Below are 27,441 nucleotides of genomic sequence, written 5' to 3' on the forward strand. Positions count from 1 at the left end.
GACCATTAATAATTACTTATTACTAATACGATTTGCGAAAGCATAAATGTAAAAACATCTTGCAGTTATTAGTGTCTTAAAACTTTTGGTGATTTTGCTAACCTGGCAGCAGAATTATGCAAATTAGTCTGTTAAACAAACCCCGACCGTTTTTTATTAGTAGCTTCATAAAATGGTAGATTTTAAAGATTTTGCATTAGTTTAATAAGTAGTTCGCCATTAACATCAAAGAAAAGAAGAATTTTAATCGGGATAAGGATACTGCAGATGGAAGAAGTCGAGCAAACTATGCGTGCGGACCTCTGCAAATGTGCCTTCCGGGCATATTCTTTCCTAACCGCAAAAGGATAAAACAAGCAAGATAACAAACAACTCACTAATACCTTAGCCGGAAAAATATATGATTAATGTGAAAAAAGTAATTTAACGACTTCCATGACTTGTCACCCGCAAACAAGATAAATACCTTGACGCAAATAAGGCACCATCTGCATTAGTTTTGTCAGTATTTTATCATATCATCAAGGAAAACTAAAATTTTAATCGAGCACAGAGATACCGCAGATGGAAGAAGTCAAGCAAACTATGCGTGCGGACCTTTGTAAACGTGCTTTCTGGGCATATTCTTTCCAAGCCGAAAAAGGAAAAAACAAGACAACTAAACAAAAAAGATAACAAACAACTCACTTAATACCTTAACCGGACAAATATATGCTTAATGTAACAAAATAATAATTTAACGACTTCCATGGCTTGTCACCCGCAAATACGATATACACCTTGACACAAATAAGGCACTATATTTGCATCAGTGTCGTCAGAATTTTATCATATCATTATGGAAAACAATAATTTTCAACGGGCACAAGGATACTGCAGATGGAAGAAGCCACGCAAACTGTGCGTGCGGACCCTTGTAACCGTGCTTTCCGGGCATATTCTTTTCCAACCGAGAAAGGAAAAAACAAGACAACTAAACAAACAGATAACATTCTTTCAATAACACAGAGAAGGATGAAATTTCATCCCGATTCTCTAAGAGAAAAACGATGAATTTAAACTTCACGCATACGATGCGAAGCATAAACTATTGGTTCCCGCTGGCGAAACGGTACAGACTTTGCTAATCAGGGAAGCTGTTCACTCAAATCCCCTTGAAGCTGCAATGGACTCTACGAAGAAACATTCAGCAAAATGCTCAATCGATGCTTTTCACAGATGCTCTTCAATTCTTTCTTTCATTTCCATTCTGTTGATTGTTGTGCTGTTCTTAAGGATGGAAACAATAAACAGGAACACGAAGAGGAACGAACTTCGCATTTCAGATGTTGAAGCTCACCTTAAGATCGCCGTTTTGAGGAAAAGAGCAGGTAACGAGGGGAAACTGTCAAAGGGTAAGTAACATTTTATTTGCAAGTCTATGATAATTTGCTCTAAGGAATCCGGCTTCATCGCATGAAATTAGCCCGTCTCCAATAATTTGGGCCAATTTAGTTTCATCTTAACGGTACAGTAATTCACAACATAGATTCAAAGAAGGCAATCTTAGAACTAAATCCCGATCATTTCTATCGGCGCTTTCCTAGATGGAAGCTTAGCAACGCATACACATACCATTCCCCATCGATCAATGTGTCTACGACGGTAGTTTTGCATCAATGGGCATTGTAGCAATAACATTTACTCTAGGAGGCACCCCAAATTCCCAAATTTTGTAAACTGCTCACTAGTGAGTAGATTATTACACACTCAAATTTAATGGTTCCATTGTCTCTATACAATTTCGTTCTTAGGTTTATCAGCAGAGAAGGTACTGCAAAAGATTATCTGTACATTTACGTCTAGATTTTGCGACAATTGCGTTATTCTCATTGCAAACCTTTTTCTTACTCTTTGTGGCAATATATGTGATTTCCACCAAATCATCGCTAAAACTCTACATCAGATTGAACGATGCTTCCTTTGTTTATCATGTAGAAAATAAATTATCAAATGGCTCGAAAATGGTTAGACATGTTGCCAAAACCATCATGGTTCAAGCAGATAAGTGACTTGACAAATTATTTTGTGTCAAAAAGTTTTCATCAAGGTAGTATAGTCGTCTTGATCTAGAGATGATTACTCTATGAAGTTATTAGCCACTGACCTCGGAAAATGAATGACAGATAACAGGACATAAGGTGAAATATGGACTGAACCAGTGGACCCTTACACCATTGGGCTAGTTTTTGGACCATTTTTTGGACCATTTATGTGGACCAATTTTTAGACCCTTTTTTAGTTCAATTTTTGAACCGCTTAATCACGGGGGAGGCAGACCATTAGTACTTAGGGAGGGTTGGGATGCAGTCTATCAGTACCCAGGGAGGGGTGCACGTGGTAGACAGACTTTTGTTACTAAGAGAGGGGTGGAAGAGGAAATATTAGTACGCAGGGAGGGGTGGGAGATTGCTGAGGTAGTAGATGCTACTGATTAATGGAGTTTTTATTGGATCATACAAATTATTTGAGCAGTTTTTCGACTGACTATTTTTATGTCAAAACTTTTGCGCTGGACCATAGCGTTTCTTTATTTTTTTTGTCGCGCGAATACGAAACTAGCACCTAAACACTGGATTATAATTGTTATTGAAAATATCGCCAATTCCCGTTCTCGAATCGACTCATTTTATCCAACTTTAAAATTTGATTAAATCACGCTGAATCATTTCCCCAAAAAAATTCTTCGGAGATTGAAAAGAACTGATGACCTATTTTTGAACTAATTAGAAGTAGGTCGGATAAATTCAATTAGATTGTGTAAATAGATGGTCAGGTTGCTGTCAACCCATGTTTTGATGTTGTTTTCAAAATTTGATATTTTTTAATCAAACAAGGTGTAACTGTTTCCAAGAAAGACAAGCATCTAATTTCTCCTGAATTTCACCCCTGAATCAAGCATTATGGTCATGAGAATAGAGGAAATAAATACCAAATAAAGAACCTTTTGATTGTTCAACTAATTCTCCTTGTCACCGTCTTAGTAAATGTATGGAGAATTTGCATACTGATTTCAGAATATAAATTGCTAATATTTTTATATTTGTAATATACAGATTTTGAAAGCGGAATGGAAACACATAATGTGGATTATCGCCAAAGACATAAAAGAAATGCTGCTTTGAGTCCAACGCCAGCAACTATAACTTTACAACAAATCCGCCAAGAAATAAATAACAAGTTCAATGAAGTTTGTAACTCCTCAGACAGAATATGCCAGGCAGGACCTCCGGGACCGCCAGGAGCCCCTGGGTATCCCGGATATAAGGGAGAAAAAGGGGCCCCTGGAAGTAAAGGACCACCAGGTCCATGGGGGCCCACTGGGGTTCCAGGCGAAAGTGGTCTTAGAGGACCTGTGGGACCTCAAGGAGAAAAGGGTGAAAAAGGTGACAAAGGGCCCGTTGGAGCTCGTGGTATTAGAGGAGAGACTGGAGAGAAGGGTCGTCAAGGACAAAAAGGATCTATTGGCTTAAAAGGGAACACAGGGGACAGAGGATTGGTTAGTATTCAGGGACCAACCAGAGAATGTGTCGTTCCACCTAAGATCAGTGTGTATCCAGCATCTCAGGAAGTCTTTATCAATGAGACAGCAATATTTTTCTGTTGGGTTCAAGGCCAGACGTCGTCCAAAATAACATGGCGTAGACTTGGAGGTACTCTATCTGATGCTATCGTGGAAGATGGTGCGCTTCGAATCAATGGCGTACAAAGGTCACATGTGGGGTCGTATATGTGTTCAGCTAACACTGGTCTCAGAAATCTAACAGGTTTCAGCACTTTACAAGTAAAAGGTATGGATATCACTCCCTCATTTTTCTGATTTTTTATAATATGTTTCTTTAACACCAGTGTAGACTGCCACTTGTAAATGAAATACACATTTTTGTCCTTCCACAGTGGGCCGTCGACATTGAGTGCGTTCAGATAGTAATTTAGCTCCTTTAATACCGATCACGGGAAAAGTTATGTCTACTTGATAATGTTAAAAAGTATAATAGGTTTTAGTTGTATATTCTTGCTATTTTGTTGCTTATTGTTGTTAAGTTGCTATTGCTGACGGTTGCTATTGATCACATGATGTTGTTTATTACACGTCGGTTTTTGAATCGATTTTACTCTACCTTCAGAGCCACCAACATTTGTCAAGAAACTACCATCTTTGGTCATTGTAGATGAAGGCTCCGTTTTAAGTCTCTGTTGCGAGGCTGTGGGCTCTCCTCCTCCTAACGTGGAATGGTCACGCGCTCGTCAGGTACACTCCGCTGATACATCATTGGCTTTCGAGGAACAAGGCTGCCTCCAATACAACCCTGTTGGGTTCAACAGCGACGGGAAATATGTCTGCCGCGCAAGAAACCGCTTCGGACTGGCAGAAACAACAACGACAGTAGTCGTCAAGACAAAAGGTGTCTTTAAATCAATAATATGACTTGCCATCATTCCAGTTATCAAATACTCATTGCATACCAATCCGGAGACCAATTCTGTCATGACAGTAACACCAATAGCCTACTTAAATTAACAAAAACTGTACAGAATTCCAAAAATACAAACACTTGTTACATGGTTAAGCATCTCGGAGCGCTCTTTTCAATAATCAAAGATTGATAAGAGCGTCGTTAAAACTGACTGAGGTCCCGTCCCTGATTGTCATGATCTCCGACAATATCTTGCACGTGAGACTCAAAATGATGATTATAATACATGAATAGGTGGGTCAATAACACCAATAAACAAACAAACAACTACATGCCCTAGCTCCTGGCCTATCTCGTGAGTAACTAGCCGGTATCTTCGTCGAAATGTGAAAAATCCTAAGTTTAATACATTTGTCGTGATATTGCCTACATTCAGGCTAGCGGTTATCTCATTACTAACATCTAGGCGACCGTATAAAAAAATTGGCGTCCAACAATTTTTCACTGTCGGTGTGATTTAGGTTTTTCGTTTAGTTCTGTTCTGTGTGCTTTCTTGTTCTTGTGTGTTCTTATGCCTCCCTTTCTAGAACGAGAACCACAAAAACATGTTGATATCTTCGTAAATATTTCTCCCTTTTCTTATTCATTATCCATGTCTTCTTTTTATCAACTTTCAGTACATTCTTGTGAAGAAGTTTCAAAGAAAAACATGGAGAGACGTCCCGGAAGCTTCGAGCTTTTCGCGGTCAATTTTGGATATAAAGTAAGTCTAGAGCCTTTATTTCTCTTTCAGAATAAATACTTCCAAAGGTTCTTAATAGTAGCAGGCAAGTCAAGAATTTGAAGAAAACGACAAAACTTTTAAGTTTGTAAAACATGTTTCGACAGAAACTTCTGTCATCTTCATTTAATTAATGTACAAAGCGTTGGAAGTTGAATTTATAGTGAGAAGAAAATGCTAATTATGATAAATGCCGACAACAAGAAAGAGGCAAAGCATGAAAGTGTGAGGGTTAAAAGGATAGTTTTAGATTTACATGGTGTGATTGTTGATTCGAAGAGGGTTGTATATGAATAGCCTCTTTTATCTTAAGTTGAAACTATCCTTTTAATTCTCACACTTTCAAGCTTTGCCTCTTTCTTGTTGTCACCATTTATCATAATTATCAATTTTCTACTTATTATAAATTCAACTTCCAACGCTTTGTACATTAATTAAATGAAGATGACAGAAGTTTCTGTCGAAGCATGTTTTACAAACTTAATAGCTTTCTCGTTTTCTTTAAATCCAGAATAGATTAAATATGAATTATTGCTTTAAAGACGATCTCGTAAATAAACAATTTTTGTTACTTTTCCTGTCCTTGGTTTGTTTTGTTGTTTGTTTTTGTTTTGTTCGGTGTTGAATTTTTCTGTTGTGTTCTCTTTTTTTTCCTCTCCGGACGAGAGCTTTTTTGAGCCAAATAAAGAGTTCAATGTAGTTCGACTTTTCTTCCAGCCTTACTGACAGTATAAACTTTAATAAAAAAAATGTTAATAGTCGCCATCTTAGCATCACCCAGGAATCCAAAGATTATAAAATATTTTTCCGTCGAGAATAGTTCATAGCACATACCAACAAGAGAGCACGCATTTTTCAATGGGTTGCACCTATTTACATCTTCCGGTCAAAAATTCAGTCGCGATGGCAATTAAAATATTACACATTTAAATTAAAAAGAGACTCTTAGTAAGAGAAAAACCTTTCCTGATGTGAAGAGGTGCCTTCTCACTTTCATTCTCACCTCTCCTATCCCACCCCTCCTTCTCACTGAGTGCAAGAGTTACGACTAGATCCCAAGCCTCCCAGTGAATATTTCAATTTTTTATCTTATGGTTTTAAAGCTGTTAGAGTACTTCATATCTATCAAGGTATTCTATCAATTCCTCACCAACTTATAACAAAAATAATAAATGCCCTGCTTTTGATTGTAATATATTTGCAATGTACTTTTAGGTCTATTGTGATATCACAGCAAGTCTTGAAGGATGGACCCTTATCGCTCGATTCTCAAACAGCGATGGCAAGAATTGGATGCGTGACGATGGTAGATGGTGGTATGACCAGCAAGCTGCCAATGGAACAACAAATGATCCATCATTAAACGCTGATATGATCTCACCAGCATTTTGGTCGGTCAGAGGAAGCGAATTTAAGATCACGCGCACTGACGACCCCAGTCACACCCCTCTGTTACAGACCACAGGTAACTGTTTGGCTGGACAAACATTCCGATCTAAAATCACAAGTTATGGCGACTTTAGAAATGGCAAGGTCTGGGCCAGTAATCAGTGTCTGGGAAGTTGTACGGTTCAATATGGCGGACAGTACAAGTCAACAGACGGGTTTCAACAGGCTGATTGCAGTGGAAGCATCCAAAGTGCTGACAAGATCGGCTTCTGGTGTGACTGGAATGGTGGGGATGGAGCAGTGATGATGATTGGAGGAGGAGGAGGAAGTAGCTGTGAACGTGCTGATCATGGGATTGGGATCACAGAAACTGACGCTGCCTCTTTCGTTGAAGATGGTAATGGTGAAGCTGAATATGACTTTGGTTATGATGCCTGGTCAAACACCCCTCCAAACCAGTCCTACTCGTTGAACTTATGGATCCGTTGAAAATTATACGATCTTTCTTTTTCAAACTAAGATTAGGACTGAAGAACGTTGAAAAGGATAATGCTCATTCCTTGTCACTTTATTATCCTAGTTTCATTGTCAAACGTACATGAAAGCTTAAACCTCCACCGTTGTACAAGGGGGGGGGGGGAGAGAGGGATTGGTTTGAAGTCTCCCTTGCGTTTTATTTACCTTGCAATATTTTTCAAGGTTTTTACATTTAATAGATAGCCTTTGTCTACGAGATGTTGTTGATATGATGGGATACATATGCAAATCGCGCTGTTGTGATTCGGTGACGTCAACCAACATGGCAGACTTGTTTTAGATTTTTCGTTTTTTATAATATAAATTTTGGCTTTCTTAAAACAGCAGTAGCTTTCGAACTTGACAAAAAATAGAAAATAAGACTCAGAAAATAGTTTATAGGTTTACTGTATTTCGCTTTAAAAATTAAAACCGTTAATTCTCTCGTTGTTTACATTAACCCTTAAACCACACTTTACTCGTTATGATATAATATCTCTTTACCTTTTAAATATGACTTTGGTTATGATGCTCAAACACATGACAACCAATCCCAGTCCTAGTCGTTGAACTTGTGGATCTGTTAAAAATTATCTGCTAAAATGAACCGTGGAGAGGACGGTATTAATTATTTATTTTCACCCTGTGATCCAAGTTTTTGATCATTTAAAAATGCTCACTAACATCGCATCTTTTCCCTCTCAAAGCAAAGCTACGAAAGGGAAAAGATCTTAAGATTTTCACATCTTTAGATCTTCATTGGCAACGAATTGCAATTAAGTCCTTTTTCCTTGAAAGTCATTTTCATTAGAATTGTTTTAACAGACTCATCACTAAACTTGTTGAGGAGATCTGAAGTATTTGTCATTGATTGTGTGGTGATCAATTGGTGAAACCTTATCATACACCTATTGTTTAATTGAATGAGCATAAAGAAATAAATAGGTAATTAGAAAACTCAATGCTGTTTTGATAAACATCCGTGGTAAAAGATCCCTTATTCCGCCATAAAAATAAAAGGTAGAAGAGGTTGAAGTCTTTTGTAAGAGATTGCAAAAAAACTTTTCCATTATAAACATCAGTTCTCCATTCCAAATCTTGTTCATTTTAATTTCATTTACCATGAAAAAAAATATTCATTGTTAAACCTCCAGGAGGGTCTGGTCCATTTTTTTATAGTCTCACTAAAGAAACTTATCAATCTCCCCTTTAGTCCATCTAAGCTAAGCCCTTATAAATTGTGTTAGCCTATTTTTTGGCATGAAAAACGAGCATTGTTTTTGTTCTTTGTGTTAAAGTAGCACTACAAGTCAGCATAATTTCACTGAGGTTTTTTGAAAGAAGAATTATCAGAGTCAGATGTGCGAGATCTCTGAGACTGATTTTTTTCAAGCTCGGTCAATGGTTTAGTCTATTTTCAGTTTTGCAATGTCCTGGTGGCAGAAGATCTCCGCAAAACTGAGTCGTTTGTCGACTAAAGGACTGAGAACACCGGAAGTAAAGATTGTATCAGTCCCGGTTCCAGCTTTCACGGTGAAAAGAATAGCGTTTAAGGGAAACGTGATACTAACATAATACATTTTGACATGTTAACTCGCCGCTTCTAGTCTAAAATGAAGTGCAATAGTTATTGTGTTTTATCAGAGCAAGAGTCCAAACGTCCATGAGATTAATAAAACAACTCCTTATGATTCCACATGAGAAATTGAAAATAAGAGAACACCTTAGGTGAAACCCACATTATGCAACTCTAGTCAATTTGAGGTCAACAGACAGATTTCCGGTCTCCAATCCTAAGCGTATTACGTTTACAAGTAACTCATTCGTGACAGAGGAATAAGATAAACAGGAAACTTTAGCCACTTCAGTCACTCGGGAAGTGCAAATCTTCAGGGGAAGAAAACAAGTACGTGAGTTTTCTTACACGTTTATTATAAACGTTGTTCAGTAGAAGAGCCCGAAAGTCCAGAAAAGCTACAATGGACTCTACAGAGAAAGCTCACAGAAAAAGAACAGACGACGTCTTTCGAAAGAGCTCATCGGTTCTTTCTTTTATTTCAATTCTACTGATTGTTGCGCTGTTCCTGAGGATGGAGATGATCAACAAGCGAACGCAAATCAATGAACTGCGCATTTTAGCCGTTGAAAGTCGCATGAAGACGACAAATGAAGCAGACAAAAACGTCAAGGACAAGCTGAAAACGATTACAGGTACATGCAAATACAAAACTATTTACTTTGATCCAAACGGCGTCAATTTGAAGTATGATATGAATTAATTTAGCTTCTACAATTCGATTCCCTGCAAGGAAGAATAGGAAATGACGAAAATGGCAAAACCGCCTTAATTGACCTGGTGTTTATTTATGAGCTCCAAATGTTTGATGAGAACTGACCATGAACTTTTCGATATGATGGAGATCATGACAGGCTGTAGTCATGCAAAAGACCCATATCATTTTGGCAAGATGATTAGGTCAGTATTTGTTGTACAACGGGTTCATAATCTCAACCCATATACCTTAAGACTACAAAAAACAATATGCAAACTTAAAAAACTAAAAGTGAAGTTCAAGTTGGCAAGATGTAACAGTTGCTTGTGATGCTTCTCTTTTTCATGTAAAGGAAGGATATTAATATGACTAAAATATAACATTGCATAACCTTTGACGGTTTATGCGGAAACATGACTTGATAAAATTATCTCAACTATCATTGAAATGGGAACGTTTTAATGGTCCTGTACGAAATATTCAGAGAGGATTGTTCTAATTGGTTATGAGCCGATGAAATAAGAAAATTAATTTAAAAAGGTATGATTAGGCTGCTTAATGTTGAACAAAGTTCGTTAATGCTTAGATATATAATTTCCAAATCACACATCTTAAGGAACCAGTCATATTTTATCGTCTAGGGGGGGAGGGGGGAAGGTCGGAGGTTTATGGTTGTTTCGGGCTCTTTAGTATTTTAACTTTCTCCCTTATTCTTGGTTTTCACCCAAGTTACTTTTGTCTTGACGGCAGTTGCTATCCGCCATGTTGGTGCTCAAGCAAATAGTTATAAATGCGCTTGTAGTTAGGTAAAAGTGAAAAAGTAGAAATGATTCTTTGTGTAGTTTTGGGCTGTGGCACCAGAACTGATCAGGACAAAGGAATTGGATTTTATCGAATACCATCAGTTGTTAAAAGTTAGTCTTCCTTCGAAGAAGAATTGAAAACAGAGAGGAGAGAGAACTGGATACAATCGATAAGTCGCGGCGACACGATGTAAGAAAAAAGGTAAAGACAGACCGGCATGGACTCCCTAGGTGGTTTTCGAAGTTGCGTCGCATTATCTCCTTGAAATTATATTTTTGCTCTCACAAGCATGTCTTAAAGGAATTTCTCTTTGGTGAGAGATGATCGGAGGTTTTTTAGATTTTTTTTCAGCAAGGGCTTATTGTGTATCAGACTCAAATGCTCCATCAATATTTGTTTTAAATTTTTAACTGCCGGGTAGTACGTTATGACAAAAGCCAATAAACGTTCGTGACCTTTCGGCTTTTGTGTATGTTTAAGGGCCGATTGTCAAAAGCAAAATTGATCCCTGAAAGAGACCTTTCTATGATGTTTTCTGGGTACCCTCTTGCTTTGAGGCGTTGTTTGAATTTCAAACGGCCCTCTTCAAATGTTTTTTGGAAGAGTTAGTTCTAAGCAATCTTATTGCTTCGCCTTTAATGAAATCATGTTTTACGCCTGGTGGGTGGCACGAGGCGAAGTACGTAAATTGGAATTAAGGTCTGGGTCGGCTTGTAATGGGTTTTGATGTTCAAGATGAAATCTTTTGCAAACCTTTCCCCTTTAAACACTGTCGTATTGAGAAAACTGATTTGGTTCTCTGATATTTCGGCCGTGAATTTGAAAGTATGGTCGAGATAGTTGGCTCGTCTTAATAAACCGATCCAGCACTTTTCTGTCGCATCCCAAACGGAGAAAATGTCATCGATGTAACGTTTCCATTCTCTTGGCTTGATTTTACCTTGTTGAATTAATTTCGTTTCAATTTCCGCCATGAAAATATTGGCAAATGACACTGCCATTTTCGTACCCTTAGTGGTTCCATGTGTTTGGAGGAAGTTCTCCTCATTGAATTACAACGAATTTTCTTTAAGGATTAAGCCAAGCATTTCCCCTAAGTAGTGCGTTCGGATCGTGCGTTATGATTGTGGAACATTTCCTATGTTTCACATACTATATTCGTTCCTTCTTCTTGACGTATATCTGTGTATCCCTTTTTGCGATAATCCAAATGCCTTCAAGGGGATCGTTCATCCGCTGCGAATGTCTCACCTTCGCTACAACAACAATCTTGTTTACAATCTCTGCTCCTTGAACTGATGTTACGAAGCCAGACACTATTTGGTTGTAAGCTTCAAGACTTTTGAATGTTTTAAATTGCTTATTTGTCAGGAATAACTTGTCTCCAGAACAAAATAAGAAAGAAGGTGCGAGACTTCTATCGACGGCAGACATTCTGCTTGGAATGGCTACTGGATCGACACCAATCACCAAAAAGTTTCTTAAGTTATCGCTCTCGAATGTGGCTTTCTAGGCCTTCCGCATAGTTCGAAAGCACAGGTATTCTAAGGAGAATATTCTCTTGTGATTCTGGATTTTTTTCACCAGAAATATTCATAAAACAAAGTATTTGAGAGAGGGCACTGTAGAGATGGCAATATATTTGCACACCTGAGGTGGGAACCAACATGGTGGACGCTTAATTTGCATAGATGTATGACCGTCAATTTTCTACAGCCCCCCTTTACATTCTGTTAGTGACCACTGATCCTCCCCTCTGTTCCCGATGAAAACCACGTGATTCCCACAAAATTCCCCGATCCCAACCCCTCGCGACCAATAATGACTGGCCAAGAGATTTGTCCTTTGTGACTTACCAAGTGGTCTTTTTGCATTAAAGACGATGATGTTTAATGCAGAATTAAATTGTTTTAAAACAAATAGTGAAGCTCCCGCACCCCAGGATAAATATTTTTTTTTCTAAAAATATTTAAAACTCTTGACCATTTTTTTTCCACTTTTTTCATACAAAGATTTCGAAAGTGTTATGAGAAAACATCCAGTGGATCATCGCAAAAGAGAGAAAAGAAATATTGCTCCAAATCCAACGGCAGGAACTGTAACTTTACAACAAATCCGCCAAGAAATAAACAACAAGTTCATTGAAGTTTGTAACTCCTCAGACAGAATATGCCAGGCAGGACCTCCGGGACCGCCAGGAGCCCTTGGGTATCCCGGATATAAGGGAGAAAAAGGGGCCTCTGGAAAGGTAGGACCACCAGGCCCATCAAGGCCTATTGGGGCTCCAGGTGTGGGTGGCAAAAGAGGACCCGTAAGACCTCAAGGAGTAAAGGGCGACAAAGGCGACAAAGGGTCTGTTGGAGCTCCTGGAATTAAAGGAGATACTGGAGCGAAGGGTCGTCACGGACAAAAAGGATCTATTGGCTTAAAAGGGAACAAAGGTATCAGAGGATTGGTTGGTATTCAGGGACCAAAGGGAGAATGTGTTGTTCCACCGAAGATCATTGTGTATCCATTATCTCAGGAAGTCTTTATCAACGAGACAGCAATATTCTTCTGTTGGGTTCAAGGCCAGACGTCCTCCAAAATAACATGGCGTAAGCTTGGAGGTACCCTATCTGATGCTACCGTGAAAGATGGTGCACTTCGAATTAACAGCGTTCAAAGGTCACATGTGGGGTCGTATATGTGTGCAGCTCATACCGGTCTAGGAATTTTCAGAATCGCAGGCAGTTTACTCGTAAAAGGTAGGATCTTTAACTTTAAATACTTTCCAACCTTGCATTCGAAAATTGAAGGAGTCAGCAACTGCTACTCTCAAGTCATGTGTCATAGCCTGAGTCACCTATCCTGACGCACAAGACAAAGAATAAAACTGAAGGGAATGTAGAAATGTCTCAATCGAATACTACTACCCAATCTGATCCTTGCGACATTATTTCATTTTTCATGTGATTTTATCATCTATTAGAGGAAAGTGAAGTAAAAATGAACTTGTAATAATACCGAGTGTAATTCTTTTTGCACCAGAGACGTTTACTTTTTCCTATTGCTTTTCCTTCAAATTGATAATCTACGCGCGACAAAATTTTCAATTTTCAAAAACCTACGCAAACCGCATATATCTGAGATTATTCGTGGTCTCCTATTTTGTTTGTTAACTTGATGATCTTCTTTTTGTTTAGAGATACCACAGTTTACTAACAAACCTCCACCGAAGGTCGTTGTAGAACAAGCAACAACTGTCAGCCTCTGCTGCGTGGCCACAGGTTCCCCTCGTCCTAAAGTTGAATGGACTAGGCATCAAAGGTCCACTTTGTTCTCTCCGTTTTTCCAGGAAGACGGATGTCTCGCAGTAAATACTGCAAAAGCACATGGTGAAGAAGACTACATCTGTCGAGCCACAAACAGCTTTGGGTTAACGGAAACAGTAACCACAGTGATTGCTACGAAATTAATGGGTATTATAACAGTTATTACTTTTCAACTGTACATCCAAAACACATTTCCTCTCTACGTTTTTTTTTTATTACAAACTAGACAAGAAAATGTTTGGCAAAAGTCTTCAAATGATAAGCACAGTCTTTTTAATTTCAATCGAAAAACACAAGCTGTTTAAAAATGTATTTAAACAGTTTGACTTGAAAGTTCTTGAAGTTTTATGTTGCGTCTTTAGATAGTTCTTGCGACCTAGTTCAGCATGGACCTTCTCGCAAAACTGATGGGATGTACTACCTACGAGCTAAAAACACTCAACCAGCCTTTCCTGTAAGTCTGAACCGTATTAAATATAGTACGTATTCCTCTCTCAAAATAACGGCAATGCAGTCGAGGCAGTCAGCAAACTTGATTAGAAAAGATAAATCTTCAAATGAAATAACGGTTCAAGGCTGTATTCACGCAATAACTGGAAACTTCCAAGTAAGAACTATGATGCAAAGAAAGTGGAGACCGTTTTCTAAGAATGCTTTACGCATTTCGTTGACATGGCTAAAAAAGGTTTCTCGCGCATGGTCAGATTCTCATCTAACCTGGTTTCTCTTTGGCACTTTGAAGGACCTCGTAGGCGTCTTGATGTTGGCTAATGTTGAATTATCTTACACCTGGCCGTTACATATCAACCCTTTTTAAACAAATTATTTTGCAACAACAACAAAATCGCTCCACGAACATAAAAAGGTCAAAAGTTAACTAATGAAGCGCAATGTGAACTCTTCCTCTTGTTTTCACGGACCCTCTCGCGAAACTGCCGCGATGTACCACGTATGCGATAAAAACACTCAACAAGCCTTTCCTGTAAGTCTAAACCGAAGAAAAATGTAATATATATTCCTTCCCTAAATAACGGCAATGCAGCCATGCCGGTCAGCAACCTTGATAAGAATAGTTAAATCTCCAACTAAAGTAACGATTCGAGGCTGCATTCACGCAACAACTGGAAAATTTCAGACGAGAACTATGATGCAAAGAGACAGAGAGCAACAGACTCTATGGTGAGTAAGGCCCATTACGAACTTCAATGACATGTTAAAAAACATGACGCTCAAGACATTGATGACCCTAGAGGTCTGCACAACGCATGTCATGTTAACTTCTTAATAAGCCTTGCTAATCATAGTGTCTCTGGTTGAGCATCGGAGCGCGGGATCCGAACGTCTGAGGTTCGATTACTCATGGGGACTCAGACATTTTCTTTTTCCCACGGTTGTGACAAGACGAAAAAAGATTTTTCTCTATTTCTTCACCAAGCTCATGACTTACTATCTTTTTTAATGTTCTTGTAACAAAATATTTAAATTGTTAAAATGTATATTTTTAAGACATGAAACAATGCATTTTTTCACGGTTCGATATCAGTGAAGCACTCATTTTTTTTTTTTACTGTAGGTCTACTGCGAATTGACAACAGACGGTAGAGGCTGGACTATTATTGCCCGCTTTTCAAATAATGACGTCAAGAACTGGATGGCTGACACTGGCCATTGGTGGTACGACCGTCAAGTTGCCACTGGAAAGACAGAGAGTCCCTTTATAAACACTGACATGATCTCACCAGCATTTTGGTTGGTCAGAGGAAGCGAATTTAAGATCACGCGTAGTGACGACCCTAGTCACACTCCTCTGTTACAGACCACAGGTAACTGTTTGGCTGGACAAACATTCCGATCTAAAATCACAAGTTATGGCGACTTTAGAAATGGCAAGGTCTGGTCCAGTAATCGGTGTCTGGGAAGTTGTACGGTTCAATATGGCGGACAGTACAAGTCAACAGACGGGTTTCAACAGGCTGATTGCAGTGGAAGCATCCAAAGTGCTGACAAGATCGGCTTCTGGTGTGACTATGGTAGTGGGGATGGATCAGTGATGATGATTGGAGGAGGAGGACATAGCTGTGCACGTGCTGATCATGGGATTGGGATCACAGAAACTGACGCTGCTTCTTTCGTTGAAGATGGTGGTAGTGTAACTGAATATGACTTTGGTTATGACGGTTTAACAAATACAGTTCCATCTCAATCCTACTCGTTGAACTTATGGATCCGTTAAAACATTATAAGATCTTTCTTTTACAAACTTGGTTCAGAACTGAAGACCGCTGAAAAGAAAGATGTTGCTTATTTCTTGTCACCTTATTATTCAAGTTTAATTTTCAAAACGTAAATAAAAACTTATACCCTCACTGTGGTACAAGGGGAGTGGAAGGGGTTAGTTGGAACCCTGCCATGCGTTTTCGTTACATTGCAATATTTTGAAAAGTTTTTACCTTTAATAGATGGCCTTATGTCGTCCACAAGATGTTGTTAATATTATGGGATTCGTATGCAAATTTCGCTGCTGAGACTCGGTGACGTCATCCAACATGGCAGACTTTTTTCAGATTTTTCTTTGCCTGGCCCCGTATATTGTACTTTCTTGTTTGTAGCGCGTTGTGGAAAGAGTACAATATCTGCGTCATCTGTTTGTCTTCCAAAAAGTAGATTGAGAACTATATTGCTAATATCTAGAGTAAACCAATCACGATGTGAACAAAATATAAATATTTACGCTTGATATGTAACATGCATCTTACCTCAATGTTTTTTTAAACATAAATTAAATTTAATCTAAGTGGACTCCTTCTATCTTTATAAATGCAGGAATACTACCCGGGCTTGTCCGCCTCCACAATAATGTAAATCATATTCCTTTTTAGCTGTTGTTTGAATGTAGTAGAAAATTCATTAGAGTTCATTTAGTGGGATTCTCATGGAAAGAAATTTCTCGAGATCTGAAACAGAGTTTTCCAATATGGACATGTCAACGGCTTATACTTCCGAAAATAGTGTCTTTTCAATTGAAAATTTCAGTTCCGGTATGCAAAACTACTAGATCTGGGGTATCCACGTGTAAAGGCTTATGGAAAAACAAGAGACCACAAAAAGAAGAGGAAAAAACGGGAAACACTTGCATTTGAAACATGGGAAAAGTTAAAAATGAAATCAAGGTTTACATTTCACCCGCTAAATCGATACCTGCAGGACTAATACTGCTCCTCAGCTGTTTGTTTTATAATAATACATATAAAACGTCGGATATTAACAACAAAACGCACAAATGCTACGTCTCTATAGCATTTTCTGCCTATAAACAAGCTTGTGTTAATTTTTCATTTCAGGAGAAGCACACCTCGCCTCATTCCATTGGTATAAACGGGTAATATCTCAGAAAATAACGAATCCATGTAATCTTTTTTGGCGTTAACTACCTCTAGAACTGGTTATTTGGAAGAGAAACCAGATAATTAACATGAAAGATGTTGGGAATTGCGCCTGAATGTTTCTCGAACGAAAAAAAGCATATGCCAAACAATCACATTTCAAAATCGTGAGCGTGGGTTGTTAACTGATCTATCCTAGGCGGCATAGACAACCACGCTTTAAATAATTTATAATGCTGAAAAAGCCAAATAACATTAAACATTTACTGCTTTGCGTTACAGAAACAAACGAGGGCAGTAGTCTTCTAATGGTCGTTGAATTAGGACCCAAAACCTTGATGTCTAGTCGCGCAACATCCTAAAATCGTCAGCAGTTAACGAAGCGTCTGTCGCTGTATATATTTCAGTTGTATATGATGTATTTGAAAGATCAATGCTTCCTTTTCACAGTGCTTCCCTTTTGTTTTGCGTCTGTTCTTTTCTTCTCATGGTTTCATTGTCGGGCTGTTGCAGACCAAGGTGATATAATTATTATCATGTTACTAGTTATTTAGTAAACTGGATATTTTTGCTGGAATAGCATTCAAAGTTTTCAGATGAACTATATTTTCGGTTCATTTTTGGTAATGTTACGCTAAAGGCTGCCATCTCCTTCGTATCCCCATGGCATTCTTTCACACCTACTTCAGAATGCAGTAAAGATCAATTTTTTCCTCGAAAATACCGGAGTGAGGGAAAAAGTTTGGGCTTGTGTCTTGGGTGAAATGCTGAAAATTGTTGCCAAGACACAAATTAACTTGTTCATCAAAAGCGGAGTCCTATCATGAGATGATTAACAACTTAATGGAGAGAGCAATGATATAAATAGTGTTTCTGAGAATAATAGCAAAATATAAGAGGAGGAAGAAAGGAAAGGAAAAATAGGTAGAGGAGTATGAGTGAAATTTTGATTCTCCGTGCATCTGCTCAAAAATTGTTTGTTTCTTGAAAAGTGCTGCAACTGTTTTGTCCCGAAAAAGAGTCAGTAAGTTTGAAGAATATCAACTTCTACGGAAAATTAAGTGACAGGTATCTTAAGAACACTCATAATGTTGAAGAATCCATGACGACAAGTTTGTTTCATCGATCCATTTGCTGAATTTTCTCTTTGTTATTGTCCTCATAAAGAGTATAAGAAAAATATTTTCGTGAAAACTTGCCAGCTCTAACTGGTTGATTTTCTGAAGTCACGTCTGATGTTAGATTTTGTCAGTTTACAAATACAAGATGGCAGAGAAAAACAGGCGTGGTGTAATATAAAGGGGGTATGTTTCTAAAGAAACTGTGGTGCTGCGTCGGTGGGAGAGTATAACAGGGTCATTTAGTGTTACCAACTGATTTGAAAACGTAATTTGACCACCGTAAAGAGTTAAAAGGCTGACGTTTCGAGCGTTAGCCCTTCGTCAGAGCGATGGAAGTAGGGCCTTGAAAAACGGCTAACGCTCGAAACGTCAGCTTTTAAACTCTTTACGGTGGCCAATTTACGTTTTAAAATCATTCGATAACACTAAACTACCTTGGTGTAATATAATTCGACTGTTTTAGATACTTTGATAAGATATTGAAATTTAAACACCTAAAAACTATGTGAAGGAGATAAAAAATATACTTCTTACTGATCAATAATTCAAAGTTTTCAGTGAGGCTTCCTGTATATACAAGTTAAATGATAAAGACACATTTCAGTCTAAATATATATAACTATACAACAGGTTATCAATTGATATGTGATCTGTTACAACAAATAACAATTAGCCTTTAGAATTTTAACATATCGTTTTACGCTTATGCAAGTTCTTTAGAGTTTGTTATAAAATTGTTTAATTCAAATGCCGGGAAACTGATCAGATTTCGGTGGCCTGATGAAGGTAGCATATAACTTCTACTTCAAAATGCAGTTTGGACTCCCTGAACTTTTAAGGAACTATTTCCATGCAATAATGAAAATAGCTATTTCACTGCATACTTCTCATGGTACGTAAAGCGTTTTAGACTGAATACTGATTAAAAATATTAATATACCTCTTACTAATAAATAATTCAAAGTTTTCAACAGGAGAAGACCTCTTGTATGTGCCAATTAAATGATATGAACAAATTTCAGTCTAGGCGTACATAAATTTACGACAAAAAAGTTTTATTTAGCCCTTAGAATTTTGCCATTTGTTTTACACTTTGGCAAGTTCATTTCAATTTTCTATAAAATTGCTTAATTTAAATACCAGGGAACTAATGAAATTTCAGTGGCCTGGTGAAAAACACTTACAACTTCGACTTTAAAATGCAGTTTGGACTCCTCGAACTTTCAAGGAACCATTTCCATGTACTAGTGAAATAGTTTTTCTACCGCAGGCTTCCAGTGGTACGTAAAGCGTTTTAGACTGACTCCTGATTAAAGATGTTAATGTACTTCGAACTGATCGATAATTCAGACTTTTCAACAAGAGTAGGCATCCTGTCACTGAAATGATAAAGAAAAATTTCAGTCTAGGTATACATAGATTTACGGCAGGTTTTCAATTGATATCTGATCTTTTACCAAACAAATAATAATTAGCCCTTAGAATTTTACCACATCGTTTTACACTTTGGCAAGTTCATTTCAATTTGTTATAAAATTGCCTAATTCAAATGTCAGGGAACTGGTCAAATTTCGGTGACGAGGGAAAGATAGCATATAACTTTGACTTTGAAATGCAGTTTGGACTCCTTGAACTTTCGAGGAACTATTTTCACGTACTCGTGAAATAATTTTTCTACAGCATGCTTCTCATGGCACGTAAAGCGTTTAAGACTGACTCCTGATTAATCTAAGCCGACTCCTTTAATTTTATGACTGCAGAAACAGTACTCGGGGCTTGTCCGCCTCCACAATCATGATATCTATTTATTTTTTAACGGCTGTTTATATGTTCTAGAAAATGCATTAGATTTCATTTAGTGGGATCCTCATGGCAAGGAATTTCTCAAGGTCTGAAACAGAGTTTTTCAATATGGACATTTCAACGGCTTATGCTTCCGAAAATGATTTTTTATAAATTGAAACTTTCAGTATCCGCACGAGAAGACTTAACCCTTTAACTCCCAAGAGCCAAGATCTCATTAGTAATTCTCCTTACTATCTTCCATACAGTTCCTGTGATGTTAGTTTAGAGAATTTGGCATTGGATCAACTTACAATCTCCTTATAGATATTTTTCTTTATTCTAATCACTTGTCTGTTTGCTATTCTATTGATATTGTTAGGAGAAATTGGAGTTAAAGGCTTAAGGATAAACAAGAGACCACAAAAAGAAGTGGACAAAACAGAAAACACTTGCATTTTAAACATGGCAAAAGTTGAGGTTTACATTTCACCTGCTAAATTGATACCTGCTGGCCCAATACTGCTCCTCATCTGTTTGTTTTATTAAGAGACATGCGCACTTAATGCAATTAACTGAAAGAATGAAAATACAACTTTTCCTAAAGGCAACTAATTGCAAATATCTGGTGACCTTGCCGGCCCGTTTAATCTTGAAAACTTACTTTCCCTTCAAAGAACCTTTTACGACGTTAATCAGTTAAGACGTCGGATATTAACAACAAAACACACAAATGCTACGTCTCTATAGTATTTTCTGCTTGTTTTAATTTTTCATTAAAAGAGAAGAACACCTTGCCTCATTCCATCGGTATAAACGGCTAATATTTTAGAAAACAGCCAGTACATGTTATCGTTTTTGATGTTAATTACCGCTAGAACTGGTTATTTGGAAGAAGAGAAACTAGATAATTAACATGAAAGATGTTCGGAATTGCGCCTGAATGTTTTTGGAAAACAAAAAACCCATATGCCAAAGAATCACTTTGAGCGTGGGGTTATCTGATCTATCCAAGCGGCATGGACAATCGCGCTATAAATAATTTATTTTCCTGATAAAGCCAAATAACATTTAAAAATTTAGTGCATTGAGTTACAGAAAGAAACAAAGCCAGTGGTCCTCTACTGGTCGTTGAATCAAGACCCACATTCTTGATGTTCAGTCGCGCAACTACCTAAAATCCTCAGCAATGTACGAATAGTCTGACGCTGTGAATATATCTGTCGTATGTGATGTATTTTAAAGAGCAAGGCTATGAAATAAAAAAAACATTCCAACACGTGCGGTTTCTGACGAGTTTGATGGACATAGTATATGTTTAATATAGCTCAAAACAGAGATTGTTTTCAATGGCATTAACAAACCACAATCATCGTCTCAAAAAACCTGGATATCACCTTTCTGAGGATCTAAATCTCAGAATGTTCCGGTGGAGGCATGCCCCCGACCCCCACGTTTAGTACATTCTGGAACCGCCTCGGCTAATAGACAAACAGTGTCCTTCCACCATCTTTATGATTGAATCAAGGCATATATGAAATGCTAAGAGGTGTAAGCCATAGTAACAACGATAATAACAACAATTATTATGGCAGTCATGGTAATTGAATGGCGTAAGACACCAAGGTATCATCTTTCTCATTAACCACCAAGCTTTAGAGTTACTATCCCCATTTCCGTTACTGCTTTAAGATGTATTCGTAGCAGTTTGCTTCAGCTGTTGTTGTTGCTTTTTTTTGGATCGAATAAAATTGTGGTCTAAATCGCGGAGAGTCTCGTCCAGCTTCACATCAGGCCAAAAATAGCAGAACAAGCCATTTCCATGTTGATTATTAAAATGGACTGAGCAAGTTTCATTGACCGACTTAAAAATTCAATTGCCTTGTAACACTTTCTTCTAGATTTGAAAAATGGATGGTTCTCCACAAATGCGTCTTCCAATTTCAAATGCCCCTTCCCTTCCGCGTTTGGTAAAATCCTTGCTTTTCTTGCACAACCCTCAACCAACGGAGAAAAATATGCACTGCTATCAGCAGGCAATGTTTCAGTCAATCACCAGCAGGTGGTTATCCAACCAACATCGAAGCACATAAAATGCATCTTTGACACGAAAAGTTTCCATTTGGTTCTACCGTTGACGAGGCCGGGCGCACACAACTAAAGACATATATGAATTTGCATTTTTGACATCTATTTGCATTTTTCATTTTATTTGCAATCATCTTCTCGTACTTTTATTCGGTCGAGATGAAAGCATTGTGGACAAGCTGCAGACAGATCGATGATTCTGTCAAAACCTTATATTGAAGCTTGCTAAGGGACAACTAAAGGTTGTCTTTCTCAATCTTTTACATCCAACCTCTGGAATAAGACGAATACAAGAGCAGGATTACATAACCAAACATCAAGTAATTTTCGCTTCTTACACTGCTAATGTTTTTAAATACATGTAACTGTAATTATAAAAGCAGATTCAAAGGTCTGTGAATGCGAAGTCAAAATATCTATCAGTTCCTGTTCGGTTGAAGAATTTAGCTTTTCGCAGCAGAAGTAACCGGTCGTCAGCCAATGAGAAACAAAAGCAGAGGCTACTTGGAACCTCCTCCCAAAAGACTTTTCTATTATTTATTTGAATACTTACTCCGGGAAGTTAGAGTGAAATGTGAGCCCCTTCTTAAAATGCATTCGTCAAGAATAGCCTCTTGAGAGATGTTTAAAATCGCACTACTTAAAAGCCTTGACCGCTTGACAAGTTATTACAGCTTTTGGTTCTTAGGAAACTAACAGCCTTCGAACCTCCTATGAAAACACTTCCTTATCTTAATTCAGGCATCCTCTTGTCCACTAGTAGTTAACTTCAAAGGTCAGAAGAAATATGGGATGTAAAAGCGGAAGAAAGATAGTTGTTTGTGAATAATTTCATCTTTTTGGTCTGCGCTTTTGATCCCTCCTGTTTGGGCACCAGGTTTATGCTCGTTCGCACCAGGAGAGCTTGTTCGACTTTAAGCCTCAAAGCTCTTAGCAACGGCCAAACGGTGATTGTTAGCTTCACTTTCCTGTCTGATTGATGTGCGAGCCTGTGTTTGATTCTTATTACGAATGTCGTCGCAACAATCTTTCAATGAAACATTTCTGTATGCATTTGTAACTAAGGCGGAAACAGTGGGGCAAATTTAACGTGATTGTAGCTTTCAAGCTTCCTTTCGATCAGATACTGCGGAAGACATGAACTCTTGAAATGTGTGGTATGGAAAATTTTCATTCCTAACTGAAAAGACAATGACGCAAATTTCTTGAAAAACAACATCTGCTTAGCTTTCCAATGTTCCGCTTTACTCAGCAACATCAGTGCATTTTGGTAGAAGAGACTTAAGAATTCGTATCGTAAAGTCGTGATAAACAAATCGGGCTCCCGTTTCGCGGTCGTCCGACTTTGTTATCACTCGATCACTCGTATGATTACAGACCGAATTGGGCTCCACTCGTTTCTATTGCCACAACAAAATATGTTTTGAAAGGTTTTATTACAATCAACAAATGAAAATCAGTTAAACAGATGGGGATGGAAATGCGAAATTCTAATTTCAACAAAACATACATCGGAAATCGATCCTCTATAGTTTGCCTTACCAGTGTAGGACAACTCCGCTTTTCACAGGTTAGAACATGAACGTCTTCATGATGCTACTGACTGTGACCACTGCAGTGTACAGTTCATCATCAGCTCTACAGGGCCGATCATCCTTCATTAAAATTGTGGAAGATTATTACCTAACCGGTCATGTCATAGATCGTCAGAAGGCGTCCAGCGTTTTATCCTGCGTCCATCTCTGCCTGAGAAGCCGTCCACTTTGCCTCTCAGTGAATTACAAGGAACAAGAAAGAACCACGATTTGTGAACTAAACGATGGAGGAATAGTAGGTGCTGGAGATGATACCTCTTCCCTTCTACCTATGCGTGGATTCATCTTTGCACAGTTGTTTAATCTCACGGTTAGTAAACCTCCGTTAAAGTTAGTCTTTCTCTTGATTATGAGTTGTAGGATAAACTATTGCGCTGGAGCAATGAAACATCTGTCGCTGCCTGATTCTGAATCCCTTGGCATATGCTCCACAGGCTTACGTTTACGTTTTTAATGCTATTTTGTTTAAGTGTCGAGGCCTTTCTCTCACACGCAAACCATATTGGAAGAGTTTATTTTTTTAAACAGAATGTACACGCGTGTATGAAAACACGTAACAAGAACGTTTATCAGCGTTTGTGTGTGGAAAGAACACTTCGCATTCGTTTACGAACACTCACGTAAATGTAAACAAAGGTAAACATCAACCCTGTCTCAGTTGTGAGCCACTCGCCAAACCAAGTTAAAATTCGCCTTCCTTTTTTTTCAATAAAGGCCTAAAGTAGTTGCCCACTCTAGGGCAGATCCAGGATTGTTTCGGGTGGTTCGGCCGAACACCCTACAATGAAATGAAAAACATTTCAATACGCACGGTTTCTGACGAGTTTGATGGACATAAAAATTTAAAAATAGTTCAAAACAGAGATTTTTTTCAATGGCATTAACGAACCACAATCATCGGCTCAAAAAACCTGGATATATCACCTTTCCGACGATCTAGATTTCAAAATACTCTGGTGAAAGCATGCCCCCGACCCCTTGGATAGGCTCCCTTCAGCAGACGTTTACCCGAACCCCCGTTCAGTACATCCTGGAACCGCTCCAGGTTGGAAAGGACAGCGAGGGTGGATTTGCTTGTGTCAACATTCAGTCGTGTTTTAAGTTTAAACCTGGCTGCATTTCATGATATCAATAGCAAAGTTCTGTGTGAATTACTTCCATCGGATTTGTACAACAACTCAGACAAACTTGTCCCTAGTCAGAGTCACCATCACTATAGTATTGCAGTGAGTTGGACATGAAAAATGTTGACTCTCTTTTTGTGAAAGGAAAAGGAAAGGAATTACAGACAATTTATTGTGGAAGTTTTTTCTTTTTTAGCTTTTTCAATAATACGCTTAAGGCTAACTGATCCAATCTGATAACTGTAACATTTGAGCTCTATGTTTTTCTTTGGAAGTTTCTCCTCAGTGGAAGGAGGACAGTGTGGTTAATTGCAGAAATTGGGAGAGGGGTTATTTAAGCGGAAGACTTACAAAGAATTTTTGGGTATTAGCGGGGTAGGTTTATTTAGAGATATACAGACTCTATTGTAAACACGGTCCGTGATGATATTTAAAATGATTGGTGCCACATCTTTCTCCTTTCTTTCTTATTGTTATATATTTTCTTTAGTCTCCATGTTTCAAATGGCCTTGTCAGAACAATTGGAAATGTGCGGCACAGTACGAGAAGAACAGTTACGTGTGCGTTTGCGCGAAAGGATACACAGGGAAACATTGTGAAACGGGTGAGACATAATTTAGTGTACATTTACACTGAGACTGCTTCAAACTTAACTGAAGGTGTAATTCTCTGAGAGTGACTCAAACATAATTTAGTGTACAATTACAAGACTGCTTCAAACTTAACTGACGGCGTAATTCTCTTCCACTACCTGAGAATGACTCAAAGCTTTGCTGTTTACCACTTTCTTGTCCTCATCGAATATTTCCGAATTCTCCCGTTAATTCACTCCAAGTTAATTTCGTTTAATATTCAGATATGGACGAGTGCAGTGCTTCCATCTGGCCTTGTGACGTTAATACAAACTGCCAGAACACCTATGGCTCCCACAAGTGTTCCTGTAAAAGTGGATTTTATGGAAATGGAAAAACATGTATACGTAGCGGTAAACCCTGTTTGTTATTTGTTAGTCACATTACTTAGAGTCAGTTTATTAGTTAGGCTATAACTAATTCCTCTCCACCAGTTTTGATAACTTCATCTTTTTTTAAATAAGCTTGCGCTCACTGACCAAAACAACATTTTCATACCGAAAGCTTTTGGCCTCTGGTGTAAGGCTTTCAAAGATTTATTTGACAAGAAGCTAGAAGATAAAGTAAAAGAAAATGTACGGTTTATAAAACATAGGATTATTGCTTTGCAACAACTAACAACCATTATCTATTTCACATCTCCAAACTTTCTGTTCGATTGTGGATATCAGGTGGTAAAACCGAGAAAGTGTCCCCGCCCCGCATTTTTTCCTATTAGACTAGAAAGCGAGGCTCTGAAAATTGCAATCGGTGCCCTAAATCCGTAGTTATATCAATCTACCTCTGGCTCAAAAGTTGGTCTTCAAAGAGTGTCTTGATGTAGTGATGGTTTTTACGGCTAACGGTTAATATTTTTCATTATGGTCACCGCAAATTTTTTATTTTTTTATTTATTATTTTTTTTTTTTTTACCACCGATAAAAACAGAAGAAGGGTGGGAACATTGCACAATTCGTTTCAAGTTAGAAAGAGAATAAAGAGCTATTCTCTACAATATTCCCATCATATGCCAGAAAGACGTAGAAATAAAATTAAAATGTCCATGCACTATAATAATAATAATAATAATAATCAAAAAACAGAGAATATGAGAACTGTTTTTTCACTACAGGCTGGACTCTTATTGCTCGATTCTCAAACAGCGATGGCAAAAATTGGATGCGTGACGATGGTAGATGGTGGTACGACCAACAAATTGCCCTAGGAGCGACAAACAACTCTTCAAAGAACGACGATATGATTTCAACAGCCTTTTCGTCGGTCAGCGGCAGAGAATTAAAAATCACACGCAGTGACGACCCCAGCCACATCCCTCTGTTACAGACCACAGGTAACTGTTCGGGTGGACAAACATTTCGATCTAAAATCACAAGTTATGGCGACTTTAGAAATGGCACGGTCTGGGCCAGTGATCAGTGTCTGGGAAGTTGTCCAGTTCAATATGGCGGACAGTACAGGTCAACAGACGGGTTTCAACAGGCTGATTGCAGTGGAGGCATCCAAAGTGCTGACAAGATCGGCTTCTGGTGTGACTGGGATACTGGGGATGGAGCGGTGATGATGATTGGAGGAGGAGGAAGTAGCTGTGCACGTGCTGATCATGGGATTGGGATCACAGAGACTGGCGCTGCTTCTTTCGTTGAAGATGGTGGTAGTGCAACTGAATATGACTTTGGTTATGATGGTGTCAAATATAACGCTCCATCTCAGTCCTACTCGTTGAACTTATGGATCCGTTAAAACATTATAGGATCTTTCTTTTTCAAACTTAGTTCAGAACTGAAGACCGCTGAAAAGAAAGATGTTACTTATTTCTTGTCACCTTATTATTCAAGTTTAATTTTCAAAACGTAAATAAAAACTTATACCCTCACTGTGGTACAAGGGGAGTGGAAGGGGTTAGTTGGAACCCTGCCATGCGTTTTCGTTACATTGCAATATTTTGAAAAGTTTTTACCTTTAATAGATGGCCTTATGTCGTCCACAAGATGTTGTTAATATCATGGGATTCGTATGCAAATTTCGCTGCTGAGACTCGGTGACGTCATCCGACATGGCAGACTTTTTTCAGATTTTTCTTTGCCTGGCCCCGTATATTGTACTTTTTTGTTTGTAGCGCGTTGTGGAAAGAGTACAATATCTGTGTCATCTGTTTGTCTTCCAAAAAGTTGATTGAGAACT

General features: G+C 38.2%; 4 protein-coding genes across 4 annotated transcripts; all 4 read left to right on the top strand.

Moving 5' to 3' along the window:
• Positions 1-1,151: 1,151 nt before the first annotated feature.
• Positions 1,152-7,734, top strand: LOC136280960 (uncharacterized). Its single transcript, XM_066166955.1, has 5 exons — positions 1,152-1,394; positions 3,096-3,830; positions 4,167-4,445; positions 5,135-5,220; positions 6,454-7,734. Exons 1-5 carry the CDS (start codon positions 1,166-1,168, stop codon positions 7,114-7,116), a joined length of 1,992 nt encoding a protein of 663 aa, XP_066023052.1. The 5' UTR covers positions 1,152-1,165; the 3' UTR covers positions 7,117-7,734.
• A 1,388-nt stretch (positions 7,735-9,122) lies between these two features.
• Positions 9,123-15,279, top strand: LOC136281151 (uncharacterized). Its single transcript, XM_066167370.1, has 4 exons — positions 9,123-9,354; positions 12,233-12,967; positions 13,406-13,681; positions 15,108-15,279. Exons 1-4 carry the CDS (start codon positions 9,123-9,125, stop codon positions 15,134-15,136), a joined length of 1,272 nt encoding a protein of 423 aa, XP_066023467.1. The 3' UTR covers positions 15,137-15,279.
• An 8,207-nt stretch (positions 15,280-23,486) lies between these two features.
• LOC136281152 (neurogenic locus notch homolog protein 1-like) lies at positions 23,487-25,651 on the top strand. The gene is made up of 3 exons (XM_066167371.1): positions 23,487-23,813; positions 25,118-25,232; positions 25,485-25,651. Exons 1-3 carry the CDS (start codon positions 23,487-23,489, stop codon positions 25,649-25,651), a joined length of 609 nt encoding a protein of 202 aa, XP_066023468.1.
• Positions 25,652-26,378: 727 nt separating this feature from the next.
• On the top strand, positions 26,379-27,441 carry LOC136280966 (uncharacterized). The gene has a single exon (XM_066166974.1). The coding sequence runs from the start codon at positions 26,419-26,421 to the stop codon at positions 26,998-27,000; it is 582 nt and encodes a 193-aa protein (XP_066023071.1). The 5' UTR covers positions 26,379-26,418; the 3' UTR covers positions 27,001-27,441.

The sequence above is a fragment of the Pocillopora verrucosa genome, chromosome 5, assembly GCF_036669915.1.
Source record: "Pocillopora verrucosa isolate sample1 chromosome 5, ASM3666991v2, whole genome shotgun sequence".
Classification (NCBI taxonomy): domain Eukaryota; kingdom Metazoa; phylum Cnidaria; class Anthozoa; order Scleractinia; family Pocilloporidae; genus Pocillopora; species Pocillopora verrucosa.

What these genes read in the sequence shown, in the direction of transcription:
- LOC136280960 (XM_066166955.1), top strand. Translation starts at nt 1,166, where the DNA reads ATGGACTCTACGAAGAAACATTCAGCAAAATGCTCAATCGATGCTTTT. An exon ending in CAGCACTTTACAAGTAAAAG is followed by an intron (nt 3,831 to 4,166) that starts GTATGGATATCA and finishes CTCTACCTTCAG; the next exon opens with AGCCACCAACATTTGTCAAG. An exon ending in AGTAGTCGTCAAGACAAAAG is followed by an intron (nt 4,446 to 5,134) that starts GTGTCTTTAAAT and finishes ATCAACTTTCAG; the next exon opens with TACATTCTTGTGAAGAAGTT.
- LOC136281151 (XM_066167370.1), top strand. Translation starts at nt 9,123, where the DNA reads ATGGACTCTACAGAGAAAGCTCACAGAAAAAGAACAGACGACGTCTTT. An exon ending in CAAGCTGAAAACGATTACAG is followed by an intron (nt 9,355 to 12,232) that starts GTACATGCAAAT and finishes TTTCATACAAAG; the next exon opens with ATTTCGAAAGTGTTATGAGA. An exon ending in AGGCAGTTTACTCGTAAAAG is followed by an intron (nt 12,968 to 13,405) that starts GTAGGATCTTTA and finishes CTTTTTGTTTAG; the next exon opens with AGATACCACAGTTTACTAAC.
- LOC136281152 (XM_066167371.1), top strand. Translation starts at nt 23,487, where the DNA reads ATGAACGTCTTCATGATGCTACTGACTGTGACCACTGCAGTGTACAGT. An exon ending in CACAGTTGTTTAATCTCACG is followed by an intron (nt 23,814 to 25,117) that starts GTTAGTAAACCT and finishes TATTTTCTTTAG; the next exon opens with TCTCCATGTTTCAAATGGCC. An exon ending in AGGGAAACATTGTGAAACGG is followed by an intron (nt 25,233 to 25,484) that starts GTGAGACATAAT and finishes TTTAATATTCAG; the next exon opens with ATATGGACGAGTGCAGTGCT.
- LOC136280966 (XM_066166974.1), top strand. Translation starts at nt 26,419, where the DNA reads ATGCGTGACGATGGTAGATGGTGGTACGACCAACAAATTGCCCTAGGA.